Genomic DNA, 17,898 nt, shown 5'->3' with positions numbered 1-17,898 from the left:
TACTGGTGGTTTTGGCACTGTGGGCAGGTGCCAGATCATGCTGGAAAATGAATTCCTCATCTCCATAGAGCTTTTCAGCAGACGGAAGCATGTAGTGCTCTAAAATCTCTTGGTACACAGCTGCATTTACTCTGGGCTTGATGAAACACAGTGGACCAACACCAGCAGCTGACATGGCTCCCCAAACCATCGCTGACTGTGGGAACTTCACACTGGATTTCAAGCAACTTGGATTTTGCTCCTCTCCAGCCTTTCTCCAGACTCTGGCGCCTTGACTTCCAAATGAAATACAAAACTTGCTTTCGTCTGAAAAGAGGACTTTGGACCACTGTGCAACTGTCCAGTGCTTCTTTTCCTTAGCCCAAGTCAGACGCCTCTTCCGTTGTCTTGAGTTCAGAAGTGGCTTGACCATGGGAATACGGCTATTGTAGCCCATTTCCCGGACACGTCTGTGAACAGTGACTTTTGATAGCTGGACTCCAGCTTCAGTCCACTGTCTTTGAAGCTCCCCCAAATTCTGGAAGCGACTCTTCTTCACAATGCTGTTAAGGCTGCGGTCATCTCTCTTGGTTGTGCAGCGTTTCCTGCCACATTTCCCCCTTCCAACAGACTTTTTGTGGATGTGCTTTGAAACTGCACTCTGTGAACAGCTTGCTCTTTGAGAAATTTCTTTTTGTGTCTTACCCTCCTGATGGAGGGTGTCAATGACGGTCCTCTGGACAGCAGTCAGATCAGCAGTCTTCCCCATACTTGTGATTTAGTTTACTGAACCAAGCTGAGTGTTTTTCAAGGCTCAGGAAACCCTTGCAGGTGTTTCGAGTTAATTAGACGATTCAAGTGATTCGTTGAACACCCTACTAGTATACTTTTTCATGATATTCTAATATTTAGAGATAGGATATTTGAGTTTTCTTAAGCTGTATGCCATAATCAGCAATATTAAAATAATAAAAGGCTTGCAATATTTCAGTTGATTTGTAATGAATCCAGAATGTATGACATTTTTGTTTTTTTAATTGCATTACAGAAAATAAAGAACTTTATCACAATATTCTAATTTTCTGAGACAGTCCTGTATGTACAGCTCTCAACAGGCCCAGACTTGTAGTGATTTTCACCTCTTTTAATACTTTTCGCCTCATTCTGAAAAAAAGAAGTGAAATGTGCCAACGTGACGGTCGTCTTGGTGTGTGGTGCGAGACGGGAGATGTAGTTCATTGAGCGTTTCACACAAACAAAAGTGTTACTTCACAGTTTTACGACCCATTTTTATTTTTTTGACTTGCAAAATTATCGTTTAAATTGACAAACATCATATGTGTAAATTCGTGGCACAATTCAAACGGGATCGAAAGATAATCTTTCTCTCTCCATTGACTTTGATACATACTTTTTCCGAAATAAGGTCCCATGGAGGTCCCCCGGAAAGGGAGAGACTTCGCCTCTCTATAAGCAAAGCTACCTGACTGCTTACTCCAGCTACAAATCAGAATATTTTCCACAATGTTGGAAAATATGTAGAAACTTCTTGTTTTTATGGGTTTTTAGGCATTTTTGTAATAAAGCGTGGAAATATCTGATGTGCTGAAAATGTGCTCTTTTCAGAAAGGACTTTGAAATCAGCAATCTGCAGAGCAAAGTCGATGTTGAGCAAGTCCTGAATACCCAAATACAAAAGAAAATTAAAGAGCTTCAGGTATAATTCATAACAATAGTAGATATTTTCCAATGCATTTTCTTTACTATCATAAGAAGTTGAACAGGTTTTTAAACACACCTTTCCTGTAGGCTCGCACTGAAGAGTTAGAAGAAGCAATAGAGTCTGAGCGCTCGGCTCGAGCCAAAGTGGAGAAGCAGCGATGTGATCTTTCCCGAGAGCTGGAGGAGATCAGCGAGAGTCTGGATGAGGCCGGGGGGGCCACCGCCGCTCAGGCCGAGATGAACAAGAAGCACGACACCGATTTCCAGAGGCTGCGTCGTGATCTAGAGGAATCCTCCCTGCAGCACGACACCATCGCTGCAACTCTGCGCAAGAAACAGGCCGACAGTGTGGCCGAACTCAGCGAACAGATCGAAAACCTCCAGAGAGTCAAGCAGAAACTGGAGAAGGAGAAAAGTGAGCTGAAGATGGAAATCGACGACATGGCGAGCAACACGGAGAGTGTCCTGAAAAGCAAGGTAAAAGATCTCCAGATATGAGGATGGTTTCTAATCTACGCTCCTCTTTTGATACTTATAACAGGTGCTAAATATTTCAGGCTCATCTGGAGAAACTGTGCAGGAGCCTTGAAGATCAGATGAATGAATATAAAACCAAAGCAGACGAAGCCCAGAGGTCTCTGAGTGATTACACAACGCTCAGTAGTCGCCAAACAACTGAAAATGGTACGTTTCTTAATGTGAACTTTTTTATAAGATACAATTAAGATGTAGGTATATTTATTTTGTGTCATTTTTCAAACAGGTGAGCTAACCCGTATGCTGGAGGAGAAGGAGATCACTCTGTCGCAGCTGAACAGAATCAAAAACGTCGGAGGTCAACAGATTGAAGAGTTGAAGCGACTCTTGGATGAAGAAACTAAGGTCTGAAGACACAATTCAATTCCAAAATTCAAAAGCAATACAGGCAACATTTATATATTTTCAACAGTTGACAGATAACTGGCACCTTGGGCCCCTAGTAGCTGACTTCTTTGTTTACTTCCGTAACATTGTTTGTGACTTCACTAGGGAACACTCGCGCTTCTATTGGCTAGCGCTCCAACACATTGTACGTGATAGGCTAAGAGGCGGGAGACCTCTAAGCAGTTTCCCAGTCACAACAGAGAAGGCCAGCTAACCATCAGAGCAAACTGGGCTCTGGTTTCAGACAGAGGGTGAAAAGAGTGCTGCAGGACAGACAGTATGAGGAAAGAAAACACCTGTTTGAACATTAAGGCAGGTGAACATGTCACAGCACTGGCAGAAATGCAAATATGAAACCAAAAATTATTATTATTGCAAATTTCCAGCCGAAACAGAATCAGAGATTCATTGGTTCACAGCAAGTTGTATCGCAGAAATGCTCAGCTGTTGCGTTGACTGCTTATTTAGCCAATAATGTATCTTAAACCATATGGACATCAGGTTATAAAATACAAAATGTTAACAAGCTTTACCACATTGTACTATCTTGATGAAGCAGTTTTACTTCAGGCAATAAACCAGTGTTGTAATGAATATGTTTTCGCTTTTATTAAGACAAAGAACGCCCTGGCGCACGCTTTGCAGTCGTCTCGACACGACTGTGAGCTGCTGAGGGAGCAGTACGAGGAGGAGCAGGAGGCCAAAGGGGAGCTGCACCGCTGCCTGTCCAAAGCCAACAGCGAGGTGTCCCAGTGGAGGACCAAATACGAGACGGACGCCATCCAACGCACCGAGGAGCTGGAGGAGGCTAAGTAAGAAATGGGCTCCATGTTTTTTTAGTCACTGCTGATGCATTATTTCCACTTTAACACCAATTATGTCTGGTTTCCAAAGGAAGAAGCTGGCTCAGCGGCTGCAGGAGTCTGAGGAAATGACAGAAGCAGCTAATGTCAAATGTGCATCTCTGGATAAAACCAAGCTGAGGCTGCGGGCGGAGGTGGAGGATCTCATGGTGGAGCTGGAAAGGTCAAATGCAGCCAATGCGGCGTTGGACAAGAAACAGAGAAACTTTGACAAGGTTTGTTCGTTTCCTCCTCTTTTTTCCCGATGTTTAAGGATTTTATTAAACCAGTCTTCTCCTCTTTTAGGTTCTGGTTGAATATAAACAGAAACATGAGGAGAGTCAGGCAGATCTGGAGGTTTCCCAGAGAGAGTCTCGAGTGTTGAGCACAGACCTTTTCAAACTGAAAAATTCCTACGAAGAGGCTTTGGATCATCTGGAGTCGATGAAAAGAGAGAATAAAACCCTTCAGCGTAAGAGCTCTGCTGCAAAAAAATCATGCATTTGGTGTTGTTGTTTTTTTTCCTGACCCACGATTATAATACATCTTTTTCTTTACACTTTCAGAGGAGATTACAGAAATCACAGAGCAAGTCGGACAATCTACTAACATATGTCATGAGCTGGAGAAAGTTGCAAAGCAAGCCGAACAGGAGAGGAGAGAAACCCAGGCGACTCTGGAGGAAGTGGAGGTGTGTATTTTGTCCATGGGCGGATTATTAGACAGGTTCCTGAGTAAATATGTCCGTACTGTAGGACCAAAAAGACAGACTTTTTGTTGTCTCTATTTGTAGTCATTTTGTGTCGCTTTGTAGTCCTTTTGTGTCCCTTTGTAGACGTTTGGGTTCTATTGTGACCTTTTTTCATCCCTTCGTATTCATTTTTACAACTTTGTAGCCCTTTTTTTTGTAATATTGTATCACATTGTTGTCTTTTTGTGTCGGGTTGTAGTCATTTGTTGTCTCTTTATTGTTATTTAGTGTCACTTCTTTGTAATTGTTTCGGTTTTTCTATTGTTTTTTTTGGCCATGCATCTTTTCGTGCAGTAGTTTTGTGCCTTTTGTAGTTGCTATGATTGTTGTGATTCTTTTTGTGTGTCTTTGTGGTCATTTTAAGTTTTAAGTGAAAGCCATGGGGGCCCCTGAGACGTTTGGCCCTTAGGCTTGTGACAGATAGGCCTTTCAATAAACCATCAAGGTTACTTCTTGAACGACACATATTGATACATTTTTCATTACAATAGACACAATCTTAAGGGCTTTGTTTTATGTTGCAGTCCAACCTGGAACACGAGGAGGCAAAGATCCTGCACCTTCAACTGGAGCTGAACCAGATCAAGTCAGAGGTGGACGGAAAGGTGTCTGAGAAGGACGAGGAAATAGACCAGCTCAAGAGGAATAACCAGAGGACCGTGGACACTCTTCAGAGCACGCTGGACGCCGAGACGCGCAGCAGGAACGACGCCATGCGGATGAAGAAGAAGATGGAAGGGGATCTGAACGAGATGGAGGTCCAGCTGAGTCACGCAAACCGCCAGGCGTCCGAGGCCACCAAACAGCTGAGGAACCTGCAGGCGCAGCTGAAGGTTGGTTTATGCCAATACCGACACTACAGGCAGAAAACGTTTAAATCACAGGTTCACATTGAGATTTTTGGCTAGTTTGCTTCCATAACATACAGTATATCCATAACTGAGATCTCCTACATTCACCGAAAATGTGCAATAGATAATCGCTCACATACATATTTTAGCATTACATTTCAGAAAACGTGGTATACAAAATAAATTGACTGACTATAAGTAATCAACTAGGGAATTTTCAAGGTGATACCTGTTCATTATTAGTCGGTATATCAGAGCCTGATTTATGTAACATTACAAATGTAATACATTATGTATTACATTTTTTTAAATTATATTTTATTACCACTACTATTATCAGATATATAAAAAAAACTTATATGCAAAATTCCCTCTCAAGACCAATAGAGAGATCATGAGAACTTAGTTCATGAGTTCTCATGATCTAAAGAGCAGATCGCGTTCACACCGGAATAAATCCCTGGGGGAGGATTAAGCAAATGAAGCCGCTGACGTCACTTCTTCTTCTTCTGCTTTGAGTTTACTGGCAGGCCGCAAACAACTTCACGGCGTATACTGCCACCCGAAGTGCCCGGCCGGAAGTCCCGGCAGTTGGGGACTGGCTTCAGTAGAAGCTGCTGGGACTCCCAGCAGCTTCTACTGAAGCCTTCCGAGTAAATCACCAGAACGCTGACATCTCCTCATCTCCACCGCTCCCACGTTTCATTTTGTTTTGCCATAAGTTAGTCTCTCTCTGTTTGTGCGCTGGGCTAATGCTAATAATGCTAATGCGAGCATATAAAATGGCGGCTTCACAAAACGTTTTGTGAGTTTTACAGGGCGTGGTTTGCAATCCGCCCAGCCAATCAGAAATGGGAACATTTTTCTCGCATGAAAGGGGGTAAAAAAGGTTCCGATGAACTCAATTCTAGTTCCGGATTTGTTTTGGTGTGAACGCGAATTTTCTGAACTATATCCGAACTATGCTGGGAAAAATACTCCGGTGTGAACGCGCCTATTGACTTACATTTTTTAATAAAATCAAACCAAAAATATTTAACTTTTTTTTATGCAATGTTTGGATTTCTGTTCTGGTGCTGTACACAAATTAGCACGTGTTATAAGGCCTTATTTGATTATTGAAACAGAAAAATTCAGCGAATTTGTCATATGAAAAATAATTGGGCAAGTGAAACGGTGATATCTAGTAGTTAAAATATTTACCCTATTCATCTTAGTTTCTCCCCTCTGAAGCTCCATGCCTTTGCTTTCTGCCACAGGACGTCCAGGTCCACCTGGATGAAGCGCTCCACTGTCAGGAGGACTTCAGGGAGCAGCTAGCCATCACAGAGCGCCGCACCAACCTCCTGATAGCTGAGAACGAGGAGATCAAGGCAGCGCTGGAGCAATCTGAGAGAAGTCGCAAGCTAGCCGAGCAGGAAGTGATCGACTTCAGCCAGAGGATTCAGCTGCTGCACTCTCAGGTTAGGACACGGCTGTACCAGAAAGATATATAAGGAAACAATGTCAAAGTTAATGGTGTACCCATTGATTGTATAGGATAGAACTGGACAAGAACCAAGACATTAGGTTAGATGAAAAGTTTTGGAAGAAAAGCTCACACTGGCCAACACACATTGAGACCAGATAAACGTGCAATGTGTAACACAACGTCACACAAGCGACACCCAGGCATGGCCGTATCCACCATTGAGGTCACGAGGTCCGGACCTCGGTAATATTTTCCGAGCTGTGTAGAACAAAACTTGTGAAATAATTGCACTAAACGGGGTTCTTTGTAGTACTTCCATTTACTGACGATGGGGGCGCTGCATAACTACGTAGCCTCGGTTAAAGCAAACAGAAGAAGACGACATGTATCAACAAACCACCGCAGCCCGGACTTGTATCGGAGCAGCGAAGGAGTGATGAAGTATCTAGAGATCTGAGTCCAGCGGGCTGCTTGTGTTTCTGCTCCTCACAGGACATCATAGGACCAGCAGATCCTGTGTGAACGCTCTACGTTAGTCAGTGAACGTCCGACAACATGCACACTAACTTATATTGCAGCTATAGGGCAGGCTATACTTTGGTTTAAATTGCGTGAATAAACTTGCTAGAGAACTAAAGTTAATTACATTCATCCAATGTCAGAAGGATTACCTTTTAACAAACGCTTTTCTTTCATTTCATTTTGAGTAAAACAACATTTTATTGTTTTCTTTTTACACTGACTCAGCTATAATGAAAAGACAACGTCAGTTGAAACTCAACTTTGGTAAGAAAGAGAGAGAGAGATAAAGTGATGGAAGTCAGGGAGGAACTGCAGGTACAGTCACACAAAAGAATGTAGGCTTAATAACCCCATCTATTTATCTATAACAATAGTCTTCATTTACAATAGGCATCATTTTAAAACAACATACATCTATTGCAGTTATGATGTCATAATAACATACAATTGTATAAAACACTATTTGCTTAAATCTTTGTTCTCTTTTGAGAATCAAACAAAACAGATTTCAATTAAAAAAATTATGCAAACAAGTGAAATTAACTAAATGGTTGAATTGCTTTTGATTCACTGGCAGGAGCGACATGCAGCCAGAGCAAAAAGTGAACAACGAGGGAGAGATTGAACAAAGAAAGAGTAGAGGACAGAGAGAGTAATGAACAGGAAGAAGACAGAGAGACTAAAGAAGATGGAAGAGAGGGTGCAGGTTATGGAAAGGAGAGAGACATGGAAAATTAATGTTGACAATGTTTTGTGATCATTTTAGCCTCTTCTGCATGTCCAGATCATTAATAGTAACAATCAACTGATTCTTATGCATTACACTTTCAAAAATAATTTATGCTGCAGCCCACTGACATGGATTGAAATCAATATATTATCCAATTTGTGACCCCCAACAGGACTTAAAAAGCACCTAACTAGATCATGAAAATCCCAAAAATCTCGGGGGGTATCCCCCAAACCCCACTAACATAAATGAAAACTATATTCACCCATTTCTGATTGAAAGTTGTAAAATGTCAGAAAGATATTCCCAAATTGTTTTCCTTTAATACATTTTTAAGTATTTACAGATTTCTTATTTATAGAATTTGTTTTTGCAGTTCAGTTTTACAATACATTCTTTTTTTGAGTTTACAAATCTTTAATTTTGCATTTGTGAAAGGTTTTTACATTTACAGACAGATTGTTGATCTGTCCACACACATACTAGAGACAAATCCACCTCTTTATATGATTTCTACTGATCAGAACTCCAGCCTCATAAACACCAAGAAGAAGATGGAGTCAGATTTATCTCAGCTGCAGTCAGAGATGGAGGATACCGTCCAGGAGGCGAGGAACGCCGATGAGAAGGCCAAAAAATCCATTATGGATGTAAGTCTCCTCCAAATTTGTATTAATCTACTGCAGAGAGCCATTTCAATGAGGTTGTGCAGATTGATACAATACAAATGTCCATACAGGCTGCCATGATGGCGGAGGAGCTGAAGAAGGAGCAGGACACCAGCTCTCACCTGGAGAGGATGAAGAAGAACCTGGAGGTGTCAGTGAAGGATCTGCAGAAGCGTCTGGAGGAGGCCGAGCAGCTGGCTCTGAAAGGCGGGAAGAAAGAGCTTCAAAAACTGGAAGCCAGGGTATTAATCAAAAAGGGATAAAAACAAATCTTTGGAGGTAAAAATAAAACATTTTATTTTAAATGACTGTATTTTTAAGGTGCGTGAGCTGGAAAATGAATTGGATTCAGAACAGAAACGCAGCAGCGAGGCCATGAAAGGTGTGCGGAAATACGAAAGGAAAATTAAAGAGCTCACTTATCAGGTAAAACCCTGCCATATAACTGTGAGTGCCACAAGGTGAGATGTGCAAAAAACTGAATAACACCCTCAAATGTTTCAGCGTGAGGAGGAGAAGAAGAGCGTGGCAAGACTTCAGGATTTAGTCAACAAACTGCAGCTGAAAGTAAAAGTGTACAAGCGGCAGAGTGAGGAAGCGGTGAGTAAAAATACACGTGTGAAATGTTAATGTGCACATCAAACAAAAACAGTCTGACTTATGATATTTTCTATGACACTCAGGAGGAACAAACCGGCGTCCATTTGGCGAAAGCTCGAAAGGTGCAACATGAACTGGAGGAAGCGGAGGAACGAGCCGACACGGCAGAATCCCAGTTGAATAAGTTACGATCAAAGAGCCGTGATGTTGTTGGTAAAGGGGAATAGAAATCTAAACTGTAGTGACAACCAATTATTCTCATTATATCATATTTTGAATGGTTTTAAAGAGCATCTTGCAGGTTTTTTTTTTTTCTACATTTGTGCTTAAACTTGCTTGAAAATTACAATTAAAAAAGTGAATGTAGGATTTGATATGTTTTACGAGACATAAGGGCAGGAATTCAGAGGGAAAGGAGCAATTTTGAGCTCTGCTCTTAAAAACGGCTTTTTTTTAAGGTCATGCGTCAAATTACATAACAAAGGGTAAACATCTCCGCTCTCTGACCGCGGGTATAGTTAGTAGTTGCGTTGAGTTGAGTGGTTGTGTTTTAGTGAGCTGGTATTTTTCGGTAGTTTTACATTGTATTTCACCATTTGTAATCATGGTGCAGTATTGTGTTTGTGCAGGTTGCACAAATACCAGCCTGTCAGGACATCGAGTCCACAGTAAAAAGGACCGGAGCTAGCGTTCGTTCCTGGGTGCGTTGTGCATCCACCTCCCTGCAGCACCTACTCTCCAAAGCTTTATCAGGAAACCGTATGACATCTCTCTCCCCATCCCCCCCCCCCCCCCCCCCCCCCTTTGCTGCTCATTTTTTGGAAAATCTAGTGTATTCATCATTTTCCTACACATTTATTCACAGGTGTCTTTAACCTGGAAGTTGCTCTTTAAACCTTATTCATTAAAAGAGAATATTTTATTTTTGAGGTTGAACCTGTGTAGCCAAAATACAAACAATCAGAATTTACAGACAATAATTAAAAACAATTAAAGCCATTATGACAGAAATAAATCCTACTTTTTTATTTTATATGGCTTTCAATCTTCAAAATGGTTTTATTTTATTATTTGCAAAGAGATTTTCTCATATTCTAATTTTTGCCCTATAGGACAAATACATGCTGTTCGCTGTATTATGTGTTTGATGCATGCAACCATATCAATGTTGTTGCTAATCATTAAGATACCCCAAGTTGTAAAATATCCCCCAAGCATTTATTATTAATAAAAGAAAGACATTTAATGTTTATTTTTTCACGACAACAATTGGCATTATTTAAACAAATGGGCATTTCAAGGGTTGAAATTCTAAAAATGTATGAATATTTAGCAGTAACAATTATGATGCATATGCGTGCTAAAAGATTTGACTGAAAGTGGAAAATACATTTTTTATTAAGTTTTATGGCAGTTTTATGACACAGCCAGAAATGTTATAAAAGTCACCAAATATAAAGACATTTTGCACAGTAAGAAAGATGTTGAGGGTCAGTGTATGTTTTGGTCATTGGATTTTCTTTTCACAAATGGATATTCATAAACAAAAAACGACTGGATATTTGATTTTCGTTTTAAAATGGAAAAACCAAAATTGAAATACAAGGCGTTTTTCTTTATCATGGTCAAAAATGGATTTACTAAACTTAAAAAACTACCTTTTTTATGTTTTTTTCATATTCTGCTACCGGAAGTAACCTTACAAAATAAGAGCGCTGACGAAACTCACGGAAGTGATTTCAAAACAAAAGCACTCGTAGGCTATGCTAAAATCACACTTTGAATCCCGACAGTATCCTGTTGAAGAAACCGTGATTATTATAATCAAGGGGAATTTAGCAATCACAATGAAAACGGCCAATACACACTTTGAGCCCAGATAATGAATGTTATTAAGGGCTGTAAATATAATAGGCCTGTGTCTAAAATGGACAACATTGTTAGGAGACTTCAACTATACAGCGATTCTGCACTGCGGTCACCCAGCCGTCTCTCCAGTTTGTTATTATTTTTTCTGCCAATAGTCCTTCATGAGATTGATCCTGTTGGACTCAGTAATGTTACATCACCCATTATAACAATTTTCTTTCCTTTTTTCTCTTCTCTTGACTGAATAGTCCTGTCTTTAAGTATAATACAATGTAAACAAATTTTCCTGCACGATTTTAAGTCTTCAAAAACAGGCATTTTTACTGTATGTGTTTGGAGAAATGACACAATCAATGGCCCAGAATTGTACTTCATAAACTATTAATCTTGTGGTGCTTCAACAAATACACACTGGCTAAGCCGGCCAGGATATATGCCTTTTTTTGGAGCCCTTTTTTGCTATATTTATTAAAATGTCACTAGTTATTTAAACAAACCACTATCTGAGGATAATACAAGCAACCATAAAACACCCTTTATCTAGAGAGCCATTGAAGCCCATGAAGTATTTATCCTTCCACAAATCTTTTCATCTGCTGTATTAATAAAGCTGCCACGTGTTTTCAAATTAGGGCACTATCTATGCAGAACATTACAAATACTCTTAATTTGCAGTATTTTAAAAGTGTTCAGAAAGACTGCATCAAATATGCATATCTCTATATCTATATAATATCAATATTGTTATTAACTTCAATCAAAGTCAATTTAAATAGCGGGCAAGACTTTCCAAGGGGTAAACATGCTGCTGCCGGACTACTGACTGGAAGTATTGCTGATATCATGTCTACCATCCTCTTAAAATACTCTGTCCAACAATATCAGTCTCATGAAGAAAGGTGTTTTAACGCTGATTCAAAAATAGCAGAGAAACATGCATTATTGTACTCAGGAGGGGACATTGACAGAGGATTACTCAAAAAGTACACAGTAAGTAAGTACTTCATAGTACTTGTTGTGGGAGTAGTTTCACTACTAGCCTACTGAGTCCAACAGGATCGATCTCACGAAGAACTATTGGCAGAAAAAATAATAACAAACTCGAGAGACGGCTGAGCTGACCACACTGCAGAATCACAGTGCAGAATTGCTGTATAGTTGAAATCTCATCTGCGCTCTTAATTTGAAAGACAACTTCCGGTAGCAGAATAGATGAGAGTAACACCTACGTCACTTCCGGGCAAAAAATACGGCCCCGCCCACTTTTGGGGGAAAACAACGCTGTCATTTGAATGGCGGTCAATACAAATTCTGGAGTTTTTGCCCATCCGATCAATTTTTTTTGAAAACCGTGGATTTTTGGATCTTCAAAGAGCTCGATTACGATGGCCGGTCAGGCAAACAATTACATTCGATCATTGGTAATCAACAATCGGTCTTGATATATGGTTAAATTAAAATCAGTAGGCGAGGCTGTAATTTCTCCAGCTGTTACTCTCATGAGTGAGGCGGAACATAATAGTTTTATCATGCCAAAAATCTGCTGTGTCATTTATTGCACCTCAAATATTAAAACAAATCCAGAGTTACGTGTTTCTGTACTTCCTCTAAGAAGAAAGGACAGTAACAGAAGATCTCTGTGGCTTCAGGCTCGATCGCCATTCAAATGACAGCCGTTGTTTCCCCCAAAAGCGGGCGGGGCCGTAAAGTGACGTAGATGTTACTCTCATCTATGAAAATAAATAGCCTACTGCTATATTTAACCATATATCGAGCCCGATCGTCGATTTCTAATGGCTTAATGCAATTGTTTGCCTGTCTGGCCATTGGAATCGGGCTCTTTGAAGATCCAAAAATCTCCGGTTTTCTTACATTTCTGATCGGATTGGCAAAAACTTCAAAATTTGTATTGACCCCCGTTCAACTGACAACATTGTTTTCCCTTAAAAGTGGGCGGAGCCGTTATTTTTGCCCGGAAGTGACGCAATTGTTACTCATCTATATGAAAAAACGGGGCTTTTTTTGTTTCTGTTTTCTAGTGATTTTATTTTTTGTTTTGAGAAGTAAAAAATGAAAATCATCCCGTTTTTTAAGTTTAGTAAATCCATTTTTGACCATGATAAAGAAAAACGCCTTGTATTTAAATTTTGGTTTTTCAATTTGAAAACGAAAATCAAATATCCAGTCGTTTTTGGTTTTTGAATATCCTTTTGTGAAAAGAAAATCCAATGACCAAAACATACACTGACCTAATAGTTGTACAACTTGTGGCAGCAATCAAAAAAACTGACCTTCAAGTAAGACGGGAAACTTGTGGCGCGTTGGTGTTCGGAACAGGTTCAAACCCCACTGCAGTCAGCATGTCGTTGTGTCCCTGGGCAAGACACTTCACCCCAAATTGCTCCTGTGGGGATTACCCACAGTATTGAGTATGTAAGTCGCTTTGGATAAAAGCGTCTAACAAGTGACATGTCATGTAATGTGAGCTACAATGTCATATATATATGTTTTGTTTGTCTACCCTCCCTCCCAAATGTAAAGCGTCTTTGGGTTCAAGAAAAGCGCTATAGAAATAACATTTATTATTATTATTATTATTATTATTATTATTATTATTATTATTATTATTATTATATAAGCAGCTGATGTCATATGCTATGCAACATCATATTATTCAAATAAAAGGGAAGTTGCATTGTGGGGAATATAGGAGCCAGTCTATTTGTTTGTCCTTGACCTGACTGCATACAGTATGTTGTCCTTTGTCGCATTGATTTTTAAATGTGTCTCTTGGGAATGTCACTTCCGACCACGGATAAGCGGGAGAAGATGGATGGGAATGTCACTTATTTTGCAGGTATTCAGTTAAAAACCTAAGTATTTTAAGTCAAGTCCACTGGTGACCCTTAGAGATAAGAGATCAACAAAGTCATGTGGGTTTGTTCTCTGGGCAACATGAATATCTGAGCCAAATTTCGTGGCAATCCTTCCAATAGCTTTCAAAGCATTTTACCCAAATCCCTAAAAGTGTCAACCATAGGTGCCCTTATAGGAAGAGTCTTATGATCACCAAAGCTGTTAGTATTCATCCTCTGGGGAGCATGAAGGTTTACTGAAAACCCATCCAGTAGTTGTTGAGATATTTCAGTGTGGACCAACTAGACTCTTTGTCACTGACTATCTATATAAATATAGACTCGCTAGTCTGAGATGTTAAATCAACATGGGAAAAACTAAGTTTCTTCATCTGCTCTCCATTCTCTCTGTTGTTAAGCCTGGGATCAGTGAGGACTGAGCAAAGCAAACAGAGACAGCTCAACATGCTCCAGGAATAGTGTCTGATCTGCAGATATTTACGCACCGACCCAAACTAAAACTTCATTGTTACCCAGACAAAAACTATGCTCTCTGCATGCCTGTCAATCAGTGTCTCTGAACATTATGGGAAATAAATAATACTATTAAATGAATCCTGCCTGCAGTCGGAACAGTTTTTTTTATCTCCTTGGATATTTAATCCTTAAAATAAAAAGAAATACAGTGACATATATTTTTTTCATATCAGTTTTGATTGTAAAAGGCTAAAGAATTATTCAAATGTATCTTACATTTAAAAAAAGAGTCTCCATTAGCTTTGTCTCAATGCCTGCAGTTAAAATAGATCGCCAAAAGATGGAGACACCATATTCATGTTGAACATTATTCCACTTGAAAAAATTAAAATGTACAATGTTTAATTTGTTTACCACATGTACATCCTTTTCCCAGTACCTTTTTAAATCGACTTACTAAAGAAATAGAAGAAGCAGAGAGTTTGGATTTTGTACACATTTTATTAAAAAATATATATATTTGATGTTATTGATAATACATATTGCTCATATGTTATAGTAATACAAACATGGTCATAATTGCTTAACTGGAGAAAAACATATCACTGCATAAACAAGCATGGTTACAAATTCAGATGGTGCTACCACACTGTTGTTTATCACTAAAAACTGAAGCTCTCAGCTGATAATGAAAACCTGGTCATTTACACTGCAGTCTCACCAATTCAACTGTAAATAATCACATTAGTATTGGCTCACAGCTTTAACTGAAAACTGTTAAAAACCTAAATACTAACAGGCCTGTCATTTGAGTATTGTAAACCTTGCGTTTTAGAAAACCATGTGAAAATCCGCATATTTTCTCTCCTGTCCACTGTGCAGTAATAAGCAGCAGCTGGTATGTTCATGACATTTACCTCAGAGAGAGGAGTGAGTGCAAAGCGGAGGACAGGAGGTACTTGAGGTACTTGAGGAGCTGACAGGTCATTCACACGAAGTGGAGAGCAAGGGACAAACACAGGTTACCACTTCATCAACATTGCAGGGTGACTCTCACAGTGGAGGTTTGTTTTGGTGGCAAGAATATGTAAACCAAGAACATTACAGTGTACAAATGTAACAAAAAATATTAAATTAAAATACTTAGTATAAGTCTCAAGTCCGAACTCTGAGTTTTGAATCCTAAACAAATCATAAGTCACCAATTCTGACCCACACGTTAACTATTTTAAAATTTGTTTTTGGCTTGGTATTGCATTGTTTTTGTTCGCAAATGAAATTGTTTTATGTACCAACTTTACAACTGGCACTTAGCGTTGCAGTTGTTTATGGTTCTCTCGTGCAACTTGATTGGATACTGTCTGGTAAAACAAAGTGGAAAGTGCTGACTTGACCGTTAACATTTGATGAGTCAGGAAGTAAATGAGTTCACTGTAATTTACATAAAATATGTTTAATCTGTTGTGCTTAGTGGAACACATCAGGAATTTTCTAGTACAGGGCTTCAAGTCCAAGGAAAGTCTTGAGTCAATGGTGGTAAAGTCCAAGTCAAGTTGCAAGAGGTTTAATTATTATTTTTCAAGTCGCTTTTTTGCAAGCTTTATTATGCTTTTGGGAGTCTCCCTTTATGGTATTGTAATAGGTGTGTTTGTGCATGTAAATGTTTGCAAAGTTTAAAATCACAAAGTTGAATCCAGAGGGATTTTCTCGACCACTCACTCCCCTCCCTGGCTGTTACTTTCATGCTTTTATTGGCGAGCGCTGCAATACATTGTACGTCATAAGCTAAGAGGCGGGACATCTCTAAGCGGTTGACAATTCACAACAGAGCCGGCCAGCTAACCAATCAGAGCAGGCTGATCAATACTTGATGTTCACCAGTTGGTAAGAAACATAATTGGCACGCATGAGGTAGTTAATTCTAACAAAGATCAGATTTTAAGCTTTGATTTAATTTCTCCTTGTGATTTCTTGATACAAAACCAACACTCTGCTTTACTGCTGGATATTAAGCTATGATGCTGATATATTTTCATGATGACAATCCGCTGTTCATACTTGCTCCCCCTAAATAATGAGAGCTCAAGTTACAGACGGTTTCCATTGCTTATTCTAAATGTGGTAGCAAAGCTGTCGTCGTGTGATCCTACACAGGACACCATTATGTGTTAACTTGTAAACAAAACAGACAAACCAGACCATTTCCTTCAAGGTGGCTGGCTGCCTCTAACCTTGGCATTGAATACATGGCTTAAGAGATGTTGCAGAACAATTACTAATGGTTTGAATAATTATAAAAGGAATACAATTCAAAACGCATAAGAATAAAAGAGCATTTGTAGTAAATGAATGTCACATCACGATGTAATCTTCTTTATCTTCATCTGGCCTTTGTAATTGGTGGTGTGCCACAGGGTCCTATTCTTGGCCCATTTCTGTTTTCTTTTTACATGTTTTAACATATACACTTCATTAATATTTGTTATATAATCGTTATAATGATGAACCACTTTTTCTTCTATTTGTTTGTTTTTGGTTACTGAAAACATTTTTAATAGAAATAATTTTAAATAATCTAGACAGTTTTAAGCTATCCTCAAACCTTGATAAATGTTTTTCTTAAAGAAAAACTATTTGTACTAAATATTTTTGCTTCAACATTTATTACCCTATTCGTATACATATATTACAGTAGATTGTGTCTTATTGAGTGATATCAGTGGATCACAGAGAGTCTAAAGATTTAGGATATACAAAATGCAACTTAAGAAAACCACTACTAAAATAAAAATAAAAGGTTCCCTTTTGTTCCATTGACCAACTGCCGTGCAGGTGTAGCTAGTGATAATAATGAGCAGTGTCTGCTTGTAGAATTATGAGTTGCATGTTATATCAGAGAAGTGAAGTACTTAACCTTCACAACTTGATAATGTGTATGATGAATTATCATCCCTAATTAGATATTAATAAGTATTACACTTTGAAATCAAGTACAGTAGAGTTCAATAGAGTTCCCCCAAAATAAATAACTGATTTTTGTAGATAAAAGTTCATTCTTCATGAGACATTCCTTAAAGGTTATGTCGACATTGTACTGACAACTGTCTGCTTTTTGATCCATTTAATCTCAGCAAGGTGCCCTGGAGGTGAATGAGCAGGTGGTGAAGGTCATGATGCATCAGGTCAAGTTCTAACGTCTAAGTTACGTCTGGTGTATACCCATAAATAAACACAATGAAACATTTACATCACTAAATCCAAATTTAACATCAAATACATTGATGAAGAAGCTCATCACTCATTTAAAAGCTAAGTAGTCAGTAAACACATAGACGTTAAGTAGCTAATGACAGTTATTGACAGTATGAAAGGCATGTAAAAATAGTGCTTGAGGATTATCACCTGCCACCACAGATATGTTCCTATTACCACTACAAGATCCTGTGCCATGGGAGCATCTGGTTTGCTTCAGCAGCACATTCGTCTTGATAAAAGGAGACTCAACCTCCCACTGGTGTTCACTTAGCATCCTGCCATTCACTGACAATTGGTCTATAATTTCCCCGTGTGGCATCTGTCAACATTGTTGGCTCTGATACAACTCTACTGGGTCCTGTTAACCCGGTAAGTAACACAT

At 39.1% G+C, this 17,898-nt stretch overlaps 2 protein-coding genes across 2 annotated transcripts in view; both read left to right on the top strand.

Annotated features, from left to right (window-relative positions):
• Positions 1-14,399, top strand: part of LOC307015505 (myosin-8-like) — a 30,071-nt gene extending 15,672 nt beyond the window's left edge. Inside the window, exons 24-38 of the mRNA XM_079644158.1 lie at positions 1,606-1,696; positions 1,789-2,178; positions 2,259-2,385; positions 2,465-2,583; positions 3,241-3,437; positions 3,520-3,703; positions 3,774-3,939; positions 4,034-4,158; positions 4,743-5,051; positions 6,329-6,532; positions 8,317-8,442; positions 8,532-8,702; positions 8,782-8,886; positions 8,965-9,060; positions 9,144-14,399. Of these exons, the coding sequence (XP_079500284.1) occupies positions 1,606-1,696; positions 1,789-2,178; positions 2,259-2,385; positions 2,465-2,583; positions 3,241-3,437; positions 3,520-3,703; positions 3,774-3,939; positions 4,034-4,158; positions 4,743-5,051; positions 6,329-6,532; positions 8,317-8,442; positions 8,532-8,702; positions 8,782-8,886; positions 8,965-9,060; positions 9,144-9,287 (2,554 nt within the window). The 3' untranslated portion in view covers positions 9,288-14,399. The remainder of the gene's footprint in view (positions 1-1,605; positions 1,697-1,788; positions 2,179-2,258; positions 2,386-2,464; positions 2,584-3,240; positions 3,438-3,519; positions 3,704-3,773; positions 3,940-4,033; positions 4,159-4,742; positions 5,052-6,328; positions 6,533-8,316; positions 8,443-8,531; positions 8,703-8,781; positions 8,887-8,964; positions 9,061-9,143) is intronic.
• A 2,558-nt stretch (positions 14,400-16,957) lies between these two features.
• LOC307015506 (myosin heavy chain, fast skeletal muscle-like) overlaps positions 16,958-17,898 on the top strand; it is a 77,837-nt gene continuing 76,896 nt past the window's right edge. The window contains exon 1 of the mRNA XM_079644161.1: positions 16,958-17,885. The gene's annotated coding sequence lies outside the window, so the exon portion shown is untranslated. The remainder of the gene's footprint in view (positions 17,886-17,898) is intronic.

Source organism: Notothenia rossii, assembly GCF_949606895.1.
Source record: "Notothenia rossii genome assembly, chromosome: 8".
NCBI classification, from domain to species: domain Eukaryota; kingdom Metazoa; phylum Chordata; class Actinopteri; order Perciformes; family Nototheniidae; genus Notothenia; species Notothenia rossii.
Note: the sequence above shows the minus strand (reverse complement) of the source record. Positions and strands in the feature narration are given on the sequence as shown.